This window comes from Pholcus phalangioides, unplaced genomic scaffold, assembly GCF_987345545.1.
Source record: "Pholcus phalangioides strain wild (caught in Gottingen) unplaced genomic scaffold, Ppha-v1.0 ptg000039l_1, whole genome shotgun sequence".
Taxonomy (NCBI): Eukaryota; Metazoa; Arthropoda; class Arachnida; order Araneae; family Pholcidae; genus Pholcus; species Pholcus phalangioides.
The window spans coordinates 22,492,152-22,507,447 of record NW_028301625.1 but is presented as its reverse complement, the minus strand read 5'-3'; the positions used below and the strand labels follow the sequence as shown (position 1 = coordinate 22,507,447).

The 15,296-nt window shown below is 34.7% G+C and overlaps 1 protein-coding gene across 9 annotated transcripts in view; it reads right to left on the bottom strand.

The window, feature by feature from the left end:
* Positions 1–15,296, bottom strand: part of LOC149065712 (formin-binding protein 1-like) — a 146,052-nt gene that overhangs the window by 23,533 nt on the left and 107,223 nt on the right. For all 9 annotated transcript variants that reach the window (XM_089253868.1, XM_089253867.1, XM_089253866.1 and 6 more), the window contains exons 7-9: positions 8,988–9,116; positions 6,763–6,909; positions 599–805 (exon numbers count right to left, since the gene is read on the bottom strand). In XM_089253868.1, coding sequence (XP_089109994.1) covers positions 599–805; positions 6,763–6,909; positions 8,988–9,116 — 483 coding nt within the window. The remainder of the gene's footprint in view (positions 1–598; positions 806–6,762; positions 6,910–8,987; positions 9,117–15,296) is intronic.

Here is a 15,296-nt window from a genome sequence, read left to right as displayed (position 1 = left end):
CAACATTTGTTCTGTTTCTCATTTTGAAAATACCCAACTAGAGATGCAGATGCAAAGGCAACAGTTGGTGACTGGGTGTAGAATCCCCCATACATATGGGATGGAGCCCAAGTACCTTGTGCTCCAGATTCCAAAGCCGATGTCAAACATAGCGTACCTAAGATGAACTTCCATCAATATACACATAAATGATTTGCAAAACAATCAAATTTATGATTTAACAAAAATTCTTATCCAGAAAATTAACAAAATGTTTATTTTTAAGGAAACAAGACATCCAAATAATATTGGGAGGTTGTGGGAATGATATGGTCCTATAAAAATAGGACACATGATTTGTACATTTCAATTTGTACTAGAGAAACCCTTATCTCCATGTCAAATTCCTGAGAGATTTCCTGAATTAATTGAGATTTCCTGTTACACAATTATTCAACAGAGCCAATTAATTGCTTAAAGTGCGCACACACAACCTATACACATTTTTGATAGCATGATTTGATTCCTCATGAACACTTCATAATAAAAACAATAAATAGATGAAAAATAAAACCAGTATGTCACATTTTACAGCATGTCTGCAATATTCATCATTTACCTTGTTATTGCTGAAAAAATTTAATATACCGCCTCTTTTATGGAGTCTTACACCAGCAAGAGTGCCTCTGACTGTATTTATATCATTCTTATATGGTAAAATATTTGTTGAGTTGTCTATACTTCTTGGATTGCTCAAGTCTTCAAATGGAATGTCCCCAGGAGGAATATAACCAGACTTGAACTTTTCAATGGCAAGCAATGAATCCTGAACATATAAAAGGACAAAATATAATTTATTTTAATAAAAAATTATTACAATTATTACAAAATTATAATTTTGGAGTAATTGTTTTAGGTATTGAAAAATTTAACAGATATACTGGCGAATTTGAGTGTCCTCTCAGAGCAGAGATTTTAGTGTTTTATGCAATAGAAAAACTCTCCTCCCCCCTTGGAGAAAATTCTTTGTACCCCTATGAACAGATGGTATGTCTTCGTTACATTAGAATTATTGAGTGAAAAGATATGACATGACTCAGCTATGCCATGAGTAGCCAAGCTACTGGTAGGATCAATAGAGTTTGATAAATCAAAGAGCGGAGCGCTAAAATAAAAGAAACACTTGTTTTTTTTAGGGGGTTTCGTAGAGGGGGAATTATTTACACAGAAGCCTATCCACATATGAAGCAGTACATACTCACCAATATAACCAGGACATACAACGAAATTGACACAGATTGAAAATATGAAATCAATGCCAGTTTCATGTTCTACACCAGTGTTTCCCAAAGTGGGAAATATCACCCCTGGTGGGTCCCAAATCCCCAAGCTACAGTTAAAACATAGGATTCTATAGGCTTCTTTGAATTGGGGGTGATGAGTGAAAAGAATTTCTGAAGAAAGGGACGAAAGAATAAAAAAGTTTGGAAAACTGTTCTAAACTCATGGTTCCCAACGTGGGGGAGGGGGTACAGCCCATATGGGGGCAATATTTTTCAGAGAGGGCAATTTGATTTTTAAAAGGCGCAATTTTATTTTTTAACGAGAGCAATTTGAGAATTGGTTATTGACAGAATATTTTATCATGGTTCTTTTCATTAATTCATTTTTTTATATGTTTATGCATTTCGGTTTTCTATTATGTGTTTAGAAACTTCATTTCATGCTTTTTGTTATTGCATCAAATAATTATTTTTACGATTTTTTCCCCTTTCCTCACGGCAATGGTTCTTTCACTCTTTCATGGATGCCATGTTCTTTGGAAGCTTTAGACCAGGAGGTCTTCAATGCATAGACTGTGTGTCACATGTGACCCTCAGTGCTTTTGCATTGGCCTGCCACCGAAAAAGCTTAAATAGTTACAGAATGTATAGAAATGATTGGAAAAACTAAGGATTAATTAAAATTCATAATTGAAGAAAACAGTTAATGAGATTCATTTTCAATGAAAAAGTTCATTCATCAATGAGAAAATTATCTCAGAGATAAATAAAATTCTCCAATAATGCATTTTGAGTTTTCAACCTTTAAAAGATGTTTTAATTCACAAAAATCGATCAAAACAGAATTTAAAGGGTTTATTTCCAATTTTTGTTAATTTCTGATAATCATGGAAGAAGGGGAACTACAGAGGTCCTGTATCTCTCCCCCATGTGTCTCTTTAAAGCCCCGTTCACATGTGCAAACATTGCAGTAGCATTGGGAGTTCTAGCACCCGCTTGATAATTTTTTTCCTCCGCAAGGAAAGAAATGGAGAGCAGTCATTGGTGAAAATTCTCAAAGCGGGTTTTAAATCTGCTTTTTCTACTTCCCATGTGAACGGGGCTTAAGAAAGGCGAGCATCAAAATTTTACAAGAATCACTGTTTTAAACCAATCAGTGTCAATTTTGTTAAGTATCATTATTGTATTGGTCCATTGCGCACCCTACACTAATGTAACTTAATGGTTGTGAAGTTAGAACAATGAGTAAATCAACCTGGTAAAAAATCTGATTATGCCCCAGGTTTGACATAGAAACCTGACATTAAAAACTATTATTTATTGAAATAACAGTGCAAAAACCTACCTTAACAGGTAGCTAATTTAATATGGCTAAAATTACAGGTACTATTAGTTGATGCTCAATTTGCAAACCTCTAATTTATGAACACTCTTTTTTTTACGAACTGTCCCATCTCGAACATGCCATATAGTTCATAAAATAGAGCAGATTATAACGCTGACTATTTTATTAACTCGTTTTCCTTCTATTTTTTTCTGTTATTTTATTCTTCTGGCTGCCTCAAAAAGTTTGTTTTAACCAAAAGTAAACTTCAATTTGGACGTTCCACTACGTGTCTTGAGAAAGGGGGGGGGGGTGAATTGGAGGTCACCAATTTGTCATCACCAAAGCTCAGATTTTTTTATAACCTGAAGATGAAATGTCCTTGCTTATCATTTAAAAAACCTGATAGTCATCACAATGTATAATTCACACTTTGTGCATTATGATAGAATAAACTAGTTCAGTGAAACCTGTATAAAACGGAACACCAACACACTAAAATTATTTTCAGTTTTAAACAGTTTTTCGTTCTAAAAAGGTGCACACAAATATATAGGCAGTGATTTATTTATATCGTTTTGCAAAACAGATTTAGAGAATATAACCCTAACTACTATAAACCAATGAGAATTAAACAGAGACATGCATATTATTTTTAATTTTTTCATGTTTGTTGTTTCAAATTACTGTATATTTGGAATTTCATATTTAATTCACTAATTGTTAAAATTCAATATAAAACATTCTCCTGAATAGCAATAGAATGAACACTTACTTTTGTCAAAAGTGAAAAATATTTAAAATAAAAATTAGAAAAATCTTGTACCCTTTCAAAAATAAATCACACACAAGCAATAACGTTTGTGAAGGAAAGATTATACTTCTCTATATAACACCCAAATTTTGCTTTTGTTTAGCTAGTATGAACTTCAGTTTTGTGTTCAAATCCAAGATTTGTTTTTTGTGGCTGGTGGTCATCTCTACACTGAACAAAATGCTAAAGTTGTGAATAATGATTCAGTTTCAACCTCCCTATTCCTCCCCAGAACAAGTTTAAATGAAAGTTACCTACATTTTTCTGAGAAAAAGGAGCATTTTCTATCAAAAAACATCACTTTCATCAAACAAAATGTTAAAAAGGCGTTTACTAAATTTTTTAAAGTAAATCTGTGTACATAAAACCCAATCTCTTACTTCCAGAACCAGTTCAGATGCAATAGTAAGTATTCATTTTTCCAAGAACTAAGAGTTCCCTAACAAAAAAAAAAAGGGAATCCGTACGACTTAATTTTTTCCCATTTAAAGGACAAAAACTTGTACTTTACCAAAAATTCTTTGCTTCAGCAGGTTTTCTTATCTCAAAATAGACTAAATATACCTTTCGTTTCTGTGTTAGACAGTTTCACCTTAGAGGTTTCCCATGATTGAAAAAATGTTAATTATCTACAAGACTGGTTTGTCTCTCATACAGTATCTGTCTCAGACAGGTTTCACTGTAGTTTGAAAAATAACATGATACATCAGCTAATAATACACTGAAGAGCCAAAAAAACTGGTACACCTGCCTAATATCGTGTAGGGCCCCGCGAGAACGCAGAAGTGCCACAACACGACATGGCATGGACTCGACTAATGTCTGAAGTAGTGCTGGAGGTAATTGACACCATGAATCCTGCAGGGCTGTCCATAAATATATAGGAGTAAGAGGGGGTGGAGATCTCTTCCGAACAGCACGTTGCAAGGCATCCCAGATATGTTCAATAATGTTCATGTCTGGGGATTTTGGTGGCCAGTGGAAGTGTCTAAAGTCAGAAGAGTGTTCCTGGAGCCACTTTGTAGCAATTCTGGACGTGTGGGGTGTCGCATTGTCCTGCTGAAATTGTCCAAGTCCGTCGGAATGCACAATGGACATGAATGGGTGCAGGTGATCAGACAGGATGCTTACGTACCTGTCAGAGTCGTATCTAGATGTATCAGGGGTCCCATATCATGCCAACTGCACACGTCCCATACCATCACAGGCAGCTTGAACAGTCCCCTGTTGACATGTAGGGTCCATGAGGTTGTCTCCATACCCGTACACATCCATCAGCTCGAAGCAATTGGAACCCAGACTTGTCAGACCAGGCAACGTGTTTCCAGTCCTCAACAGTCCAATGTCGGTGTTGTCGGGCCCAGGCGAGGCGCAAAGCTTTGTGTCGTTCATCAAGGGTACACAAGTGGGCCTTCGGCTCCGAAAGCCCATATCGATGATGTTTCGTTGAATGGTTCGCACACTGACACTTGTTGATGGCCCAGCATTGAAATCTGCAGCAATTTACGGAAGGGTTGCACATCTGTCACGTTTAATGATTCTCGTCAGTCGTCGTTGGTCCCGTTCTTGCATGATCTTTTTCCGGCCGCAGCGATGTCGTAGATTTAATTTTTTACCGGATTCCCGATATTCACGGTGCACTCGTGAAATGGTCGTACGTGAAAATCCAAATTTCGCTACCTCGGAGATGCTATGTCCCATCTCTCGTGCGCCGACTATAACACCACGTTCAAACTCACTTAAATCTCAATAACCTGCCATTGTAGCAGCAGTAACCGATCTAACAACTATGCCAGACACTTGTTGTATTATATAGGCATTGCCGACCGCAGCGCCGTACTCTGATTGGTTCCATATCTCTTTATTTGCATACGCATGCCTGTACCAGTTTTTTTGGCTCTTCAGTTTACGATACATTAGTTGAGAAAGCGCTGGACAGAAGGGGGGTGCCTGATGCCTTTATTGCTTCATTACACGTGTGGACGCCAAAATGCGTTCTTGCCCCCGGCTAAAAAAATATCTAGTTGCAGCCTGGCATCACTACTAGGGTTACCAACTCACCCATTACTAGAAATTTCCAAATAAAAAACGCGTAGAAATAATTTGTATGAGGATTTTTTTTCTAATCAGTATGCACTGAGAAATTGAAAATATACATTTTAAAAACATGTTTGCTTCTTTGAGGGTATTTAATTTTCAAATACGTATTTTCTCAGTTTTAATACAGTCGAATCCTGTTTTAACGAACACTGTTATAGTGAAAATTTTGTTTTAACGAATACTTTTCTAATCCCTCAGATAAGTTTACATAGAAACAATGCAAAAACCTGGAATTCCTTTATAACAAAATTTCGTTATAACGAAGTGATTTCTCCGATCTCTTGGAGTTTGTTATAAAGGGATGCGACTGTACATATTTTGGAATTTTCAACCACTTTTTCGGGGTTTTTTTGTATGCATATTTTGTGATTTTTAATAATTATTTTGGGGTTTTTTTGTGTGCATATTTTGTGATTTTTAATACTTATTTTGGCATTTTTTAGTGCGTATTTGCACAATTTTGTAGCATATTTTTCCACTTTTTATTGCATGTAATCTGGGCTCTATTCATAACTATTAAAACGAGCAAACAGAAATATAATTTTATCGGTAAAATATTTTAAGTTTAAAAACATATTTTATCTTGTTTTAACTTAAGATGAATTCCCAATCATGCCAAAAAGGAAACATTCACAGATAAACTCTGTGAAATATACCCATGTCTTCGGCCACGCAGAGTGCACGAGTTGTTGCCTACTAACATGTTTTGATAAGGTTGTTAATTGTAATGTTAGCTCTCTTCACATTTATCAAATTTTTTAAACATAAGCAACATCACTGATCAAATCCATCATTCTAGACTGAAATTTAAGCAAAATTTCCGGTAAATTTAAATAATTTATTGATGATTTATCATATTTACCAATATGAGCTGGGGATTACATAATCACCGATAAATGTGAAAAACAAAATTTATTAAACTTGTAAAAATGGTTAATAACTATGCATAATAACCAGATTTATTAAGTTCCCGGAAGATGTATAGTGGTTATGTTTTAGTTGGGAAAAATTATTGTAGTGGCAGGTTTTTTTTTTTTTACACAGAAAAGTGGCGCCATCTGTTGTGTAAATCAGGAAATAATGACATCACCAAGGGAGCGAGCGCAGGCGTCCTCCTTTGTTTTCTAATATGGTAACCCTACTTATGCCAGCCAGGTAAGCTTGCAATCCAAATGGAAGAGTAAATGCTAGATAAGTAATAAATTATATATTATTGTATAATTTATTACCTGATGGAATTCCATCGCCAAGTTACCTCTTACCTTTTTTGAGTCTATGGCTTCTGCTGCACCGATGATTCCATCCAAGCATTTTTGTATAATAGGTAGTACTTGTTTTTGGGTAGTGGCAGTCCTAATCATGAAATTTTGTACACATGATATTCGTCTTTCTTCCATATCTTGAAGTTGCTGAAATTCAATAATGGTCAAATAATTTTGGGTCAAATTCCAATTTCAGCAAATAAAAATCGAGCATTATAACTTGCACATTCTAACAAGAATATATGAAGTTTTAATTCCATGCAAAAATATAAAAACACAATAAAAAGGAAGAAATCCCAGAATGATCTGTAACTATTTAAATAACAGTGAAACCTCACTACAAGATACTACAGTGTTTCTCAACTACTGGGCCATGACATCATTCATACTGGGCTACGACTTATCTGCTGTTTCATTTTCCCCCAGTCATTTTTCCCAAAGGTTGAGAACCACTGAGATACTTGATATAACAAATATTTATGTAACATTTTTTTCCAGATCTCGTTTAGAATTGTTTATAGTCTAATGCAGTGGTTCTTTACCTTTTTTTGCCCGTGGCCCCCTTTGAAGAATTTTTTTTCTCGTGGCTCCCCTGTCTTCCCCAGAGTCTTCGACCCTCATCTAGAAGCAAGATCCTTTATACATATTGAATTGATTTTTTTCAGTGAATCTATACTGAATTAAAATTTTGCAAATAAGATTGGTCTCCAGACCACATTGCTCGAATTTATTGAACTCCCCGCTAGTCCGAGTTCTATTCAGGGGCGTCTCAATATCATCGGTCCCCTAGGCAAAGTGATGCTATGGTTGTCCCGCACTTAGGTGGAAATAAACAGCCTATATATTTCCTACTTATTTTTAAAATTTATTGTACTATACAAAATATCATTAGGTGGGGGTCACTTATGGGCATAGAACCCTGGGCATGATCCCTCACAAGAGTGGGACTGACAGAGCTACAGCCCAGGGACTTCATATGGTTTTCATCATTTTTTGTTTTTTCACATTATAAATTTAATATAGAAGGGTGTTTTTTCACATTATAAATTTAATATAGAAGGGTCCGAGAAAAATCTAGCCGGGGGCCTGCGAAAACCCTCATCCTAGGGAACCTGCTGCAAAATGTAGGCGGTGAGGCCCAGGGGGCTCCATGCCCTAAAATGGCCCTGGTTTTATGGGTAGTTTTGTTGGATTCTGTAAGTGCATAGTCACTAATATAAAAGCTATATTTCTTCACACCTTAATTTTTCTTCTCTGCTCTCTGCAGCCCTTCAAACCACCTGTCATGACCCTTTTCCTCATTTTCTTCCGTGGCCCCCCCTTGAAGTATCCCAGTACCACTAGGGGGCCATATGGCCCCTGGTTGAGAACCACTGGTCTGTGTTGAATTCCTCTTGATACAGCAATATCCTTGACTATGATGAATCTCACTATAGCAATATAATTTGATACCGCTACAATGATATATTAAAAAAAATCTTGCCTTCAATATAATTTCAACTCATCACCTGTTTCTGTTCTTCTAAGGACATCTAATATCAATATTTTGCACCCACCTGATCACAAAAGCGTTCATGAAATTGCCTGTGTTGTTACTCTTTCTGTGTAATACACAGAAATGTGATACAGTAAAACAGTTTATAAGTGCAACACATCTGAATTTTATTAACTGATCAATTATAATATTTGTGGTCAATAAATACTTATAATTACATTTTCTGATGATACCAACAATGCTGATGAAGAGGTGATGCCACCAACAGCATGAATATGTTGGCTTGTGATAATGCTGCCTCTATATGTAAAAATAATCCCTCTACAACCATATTTTTTTTAGTGGCACAGTACAGTTATTAGGATTTTACTGTACATAAAATTACATTATATTCATATGTAGCATATATTTTTTTATAAACATACAAATAAATATTAAATTCAATTTCAGTGAAAAGTATTTTGATTCATGATTTCTGATTATCCAGACTAGTGACCCATCAAATTCATCTGGTACAGTTAAGTCTCAATATAATGAAGTTACTTTGATCCATTAAAAATTTTAAATAGAAAACTTGTTTTAGAGGAATAATTCATAATTTAGAAATTAACAGAAATGAGAGTGTGCTGATAAAAATTTGTTATATAGAAGTTTGTTGTATAGAGACTGTGCATACAATAAGAAAATTATTGAAAATATATGGATATACCCAAAGTTAAACTAGAATTACCTGAAATATATTTGGTATAAGATCATTGAAATGAACCCTTTGTAGCTCATTAGTTTTTTGTAACTGATTAGCATAATCTGTTTTGCACTTTTCACAGACAGAACTTTTCATTTGTGATAATGTCCTAGCCTGAAAAAAAATTGAGAAATGTTACTTATTAAATATGATAATTAAAGATAATGGAGGAATAATAGAACAATTCTTTTTCCTTCTGAACACATTAAAGCCTATTTTGAGAAACAATTATGGAGAGTACCATACACAAAAAAGCACACATAATAACCATTTCTTAGACAAAATTAAAAAATTTTAAACATTGATTTGTAACTAAAAGCTGCTTAAAATTCTATACACGATTGCTATCAGGAAAATTATAATGAAAAATCACCCCTTCTTCAGATTTTTTTCTCATCACCTCCAACTAATGTTAACCCACAGGATCCTATGTTATACCTGCTTCTACCGCCTCTGGACCATTCCATCGCACCCCTCAAGGCACAATATAGCTCACTTTGGGAAACAGTAGCTGGACAAACATTTTAAACTTCTGACTTGTGAGCACCATAGATGTAAACTTGCATTGGACCCATGTCCCTCCCAATATACAGGGTGCATAGTAAATGGGGTATGGTCTTTTACTGGCAAACCGTTGATCCTAGAGGCATACTTCCAATTAGAAAAAGTATCCAAATAACGTGCAGTATTCGGATGTGCCATTCCATGTTACAAGGGGTTGTATAACTATTAAAATACAGAAACTAATTTTTTATATGTGCCCAAAAATCCAATCAGAAAGTTGTTGCCCTGTCTCTCCTGATGTCAACAAAAAATAAATAAAAAAAAATTCCATGTTTCTAAGTGTTTTCCATGTTCTAAGTCTTCTATAACTCAGAGATATTTGAATGTGAAAAATGAAGGAAAGTTGGGGAAAACCAGCTCTAAAAGGCAGAAAAACTGTTTTACTTGCATTTAATGCTGCTTTTTTTAGAATTTCTTGCGTTTGCCGAATATCTCAGTGACTATTAGAAACGTGGATTTCTTTTTGTTGGCATCAGGAGAGATGGGGCAACAACTTTCTAATTGGATTTTGGGCACACAGACTATATGGAACGTTAGTTTTTATTTTAATAACTTTATATAACCCCTTAAAACACAAATGATATATCCGAGTACTACACGTTATTTGGAAACTATCTAACTGGAAGTATACCTCTAGGATCAACGGTTTGCCAGTAAAATGCCATACCCTCTGTTTGCTATGTACCCTGTTAAGTACATATATACAGTTGAGCTTGTTAATATAATGAACATAGATATCATGAATTTTTGCATACAACAAAGTTTTCTCATGTCCTGTAAATTTCGTATCACACTTATTTATGCTGTTTTGATTGCTTATAACTAGAGCCCAGAGGTTTAGGCAAAATGCCACAAATGTCCTTTTTTGCCTATTCCTGCCATACATGCCTATTTACACATTTTTTTTTATGTTTATTCGTGCATTTTAGAGGCCATATTCAGAAGAACTAGGTTTTTTAATATTGAGAACTTCAAAAGCATTGCTGTTTTTAAAATCTTCAACCTCTCTTTTTCTAATTCTTATCAGAAAAAGAATCCCCTCCTCCATTCAAACCCAAATAGGCATGCGTCCAAGAGAGATGAAAACTGATGTTAGGCATAGAAGTGACAAAGACTTTCATCTGTGCTATATACATATTTTTCAGATTACAATCTGCATACTGTTGAATTTGCATCAAGTTTGTGTGTTCCAGTTGACACAAATAATTGCAATTTCAATTGAAATTACTCACTAATGTATCAACTTTGCTTTGGCTGGATGGGACATGAAATATTTTTGTTTCAGACAAATGCAACCCATGCATTACAGCAGCGGTTCTCAACCGGTGCTCCGCGGAGCCCTTGGGGCTCCTTGTGAACTCTCCAGGGGCTCCGCGGCCGCTCGAAGAAAACTAAAAAAAACTAAAATTAAAAAAAAATAATTGTAAATATTTTTAAATAGTAAAAATAAATCAGTAACTTTGATAAATAATTCAAAAATTAGCCTATGGGGCTCCGCCACAGAATTTTTTTACTTGAAAGGGTCAAAAAAGGTTGAGAACCGCTGTGTTAGAGAAGCTGAAAATAAATGAGAAGTTTCTCTCCACATGCCCACATGTCTGACTCATACACATTGCAGATAAATAACTGACTGGTGACTGTCCCAAGAGTTGTCCCACAATTCATCAGTTTGACGTCTTAGCTTCAATAGGGTGGTGTAGGAGCTCACAGAGTTCTAGCCTTGGGGGTCAATGTTTTGTTTTTTTACATTATGAATAAATGCACAGCAAACAACCATGGCCAGATATTTTAGATATGTAATAACCATATCCAAAATTGGGGAAATTTTTTTACACAATACACTCACTGAATGTAAATCTTAATATTTGAGAAAAATATGCTATTATTGAAATAATTCCACATGGAGAAGTGTTATAATTTTCATATAATTATTCTTCAATTTCAGCTAGCATGTATATTTTGCATATAATTCCATATTAAATATTCACTTAAATCGAACTCTGATCTAATCTTGAAGGACCACAATTTTTTCCCCCCATGATATCAATTTTACTTGCAGGGGTGGGAAGTGACTAAGTCCATTTCGGAGCAGCTTTGGAGCAGCAAAATTCAGGATTTGGAGCAGTTGTGGAGCAGCAAATTCGGGATTTGGAGCAGCAAAATATGGGATTCGGAGCAGATATTTATAAATTGGAGCAGTGAAATTAACAAGAATATTTTCGGTAACCCTAAACCCTTTTCAAAATAAAACTGCACTGTCTTTTGTTATTAAACATCTTTTCGTCAGCTTAATTTTTGTTTTTGGTGTTTTAGGCTTTTGACACCTTGTTTGAAAGAGCGGCCGTCATAAAATGTTTTGCACCCGTCTATTTAAGATGATTTTTGCTTACTGAGGGCACTATTTGCTGCCTTGAACAGCGGTACTTCAAATGAGCTAAAATTTTTTTAGCTCATTTGAAGTACAAGTTTTTAATTTTTTTATACTTGGAAAGAAATTGTTGCAAAATGGGAGAGAATTTCGGAAGAATCAACTCGATGTTTGGCGATTCAGCACTCATTATCTGGCAACATTGGCGATTTAACGCTCGTTATTCGGCAACATTGGCGATTTAACGCTCGTTATTTGGCGGACATGCGCTTTTTACTCCCGGAATGAAAATGTTTTGCACAAAACATCGAGATTTAACACATGACAATCGACTACAGTAATTTCTGCTGCTTCCAGTGACGACTTTTTTTTTTTAAACGGAAACACTCGAATTTGCACTTTAAAGCTGAAAGGCATTGCAAACCATCTTCAGTTAAACGATCACGGACAATATCGGGGTTTCGCGATGGAAAGCCCGATCAGGGGCCCGATAGTCTAAGGCGATAGTTTAAGTATAGTGGAATAAAACACGCTCTTTCTCGTAAAAAAACGTTTCGTGGCTAGCAGGAACAAAATTTTTTTTGGCGTCCTTTCCGAAATTTTGGGCATACTGAAGCGAAATTCGCTATTTGGCGCAGAAAAATGCAAAAATACGCTATTGGAGCAGGATGGCGCAAGATATTAGTTTTGGCGCAGTACGGCGCAATTGGCGCAGAGTTCCCACCCCTGTACTTGGCTAATTTAACAGATAATAAAATTACATGAACAGTAGATTGAGTCAAGGCAACAAATTTTTAGACTGTTTTAGACCCTTAACCGTTTAAAAGCCAATGTTCCATAAATGGAACATAGTTTTTATTTACAAAAATATCAGATAAAAATTGATTCAAACATTTAAAGTTTTTTTATCGTATATAGACGAGAGTTCAAAGTATTTTTTGAAATAAATTCGGAAACTTCAGGTTGATATAAACATTCTTGACAGGATTTTGAAATTTGACATTTTTTGGGAATTTTTTCCCCATTTCGATAAAAATTTGCCAAAACTTTTGCCAAAATTTTGAAGTAAATTTAAAATTTAATATATTAATATATCAAATCAAAGTAAATCAATTAGTTCATTTGTGCTGTCAAATGTTAAAGAGCTACGTGCGTTCAAAAATGTACGTTCCATTTATGGAACATTGGCCTTTCACGAGAGCGAGTTTCTAAGGATATCTAACGTGAAGTGCGCTGCTTCGATTTTCCTGTTTGAACCCAAGGGTGCTGTCATCGTTCCACACATGTGTATAGGGGCTAATTCTGGGTAATATAACACAGAGGAATGTGCTTTCTGGGGTGGATTGTTTATATTTGGCGGGTACTTTTTTATTCTTGCATTCTTAGAAATGTAAGTTTTTGTGAACTTCAGACTAATCAAACAGAGTTCGACAATCTTAGATATTCTTGTTGTGTTCAGTTGAGTGTAACCATATCAAAAAGTATCGTACATTAGAAGAAGCTGTAAGATATTTAGAAATTCTTTCAGATTCTGAATTAGAGGATGCAGATATATATGCCAATTACGTGCTAATGAAAATGGAAACATCACGGATGAAGCTGATACTGTTGAAAATGGTCTAGAACCAACAGTGCCAACTGATGTATGCAAAATGCTAGATAATTTTGCAACAACAAGGATGAACTGTTCGAAAACTCCTGAGATGTCTTCTTCAAAAGATGTATGGCAGAAAAAAGGAGCAAAATGCAAGTGCAATACTCAAGTTTCATGAAAAGGCAAAACAGTTTTGAGCGATCTTGAAAAAAAAATTATTACATGGGATAAAAAAAATTCTTTCTAGAATCCGATCAAACCTCGGCTCTGGATTCCATTGGAAAAAATTTGACATGACTATTACAGCACGTTGGATAGTTCATTCAGAGTTGCGAGAAGCGGATCGTATTTTGCATTTGGAATTCCGAAGAGAAGTAACAATGGACCTTCTACGAACGAAGGAGGGGTTGATTATTTATCCAGGTCCACGTTGTCAGCTGAAAAAAAGATGTCAGGTCATCCGATGGTCATTATATTGTCTCCGACGCAAGGACAGTGTGCGGTTTGCCAAAAAAACTATGTATAAATGCTACCAATGTGAAAAACGGGACCATCAAATATATGTTTTCCTTCTTTTATCATGGACATTAGAAAAAAATTTGAATTTTCTGCAATCATTTTTATGTTAAAAAAACCAGTATGTGTTACGAATTTGAATTTCTAGTAGAAAATAAAAATTTCGTGTGATAATTGTTCTCCAGAAATAAATAATCGTTAGAATATAGGCGATACCAGTTTCTGCTTTCATCTCTCCCCAAGTGCCATGAAAAACAAAGAAAAAAAAATTTTTCTTCAAATTTCAAAGTTGATCTATGTATAGGCATGCAAAAGAACCTGAAATTCCAAATCAATAAGTGACTTTGTTCATAGTTCGGCCTTTAAACGGCTAATATCAGTGTGTTTTTAATTATTTTTCCTTTTTCCAATAACTATAAATACCTTTTTTTAGTGTTATTTTAGGCATTTTTTTTGCCTGCCTATTTTGACCATTTTTAATGTCTAAACTCCTGGGATCTACTTATAATGAACACCAATATTTGTTAAAGGTGCAAAGTACACCTTTAACAAATTTTCAGCCAGTTTACAAAAACTAATTTCTTTGTAATCTTATCTATCTAAATCTATATCTGTGGTTACCTTTCCACAATTCGTAGGTACGACTAATAATGTCCCCTTACTTTGGATAGGAGGACATTTTGAGTATTGTGAAATTCTCTTTTGCCTCAAGTTTTTTTTCACTTTCCTCTGCTATAAATCTTATTTTGTTTGCAGTAAACCTTGTCAGGAAGAAACAAGGAAAGGGTGAGGTTATATTCCATGTCCAAATTAATTTTTGTGGATTTGAAACATAAAAACGCTTTCTGTTGCTTCAAAAATTGAAGTTTTACAGATGTTTGAGAGTCAAAAATAAAAAATTATCAAAGCAATTCAGGATTCTTCAAAATTTTCTATCAATGAATTTCCAGAGCAAAGAAGAATGGAAGGAAATCTACAAAATAAAAATATTCCTAGAAGCTCTTTTTAAATAGTTAAAAAAAAGGATGAAAAAAACGTTCCCATAACTGGGCTCTTGGTGTAAGATAAGAAACATTAAATTTTGCATGTTTATTAGGAAAAAATTATTTTAACGAAAAAGGGTTTAATGTCCACAATTATATATCATGAAGAAAAAACCATTTTCGTTAATGTATTTAATTTGTACATAAGATTTCAATTAAAATTTTGACCTCTCAGTTTAATATATATTTATTTCAAGACTGTTCAGATA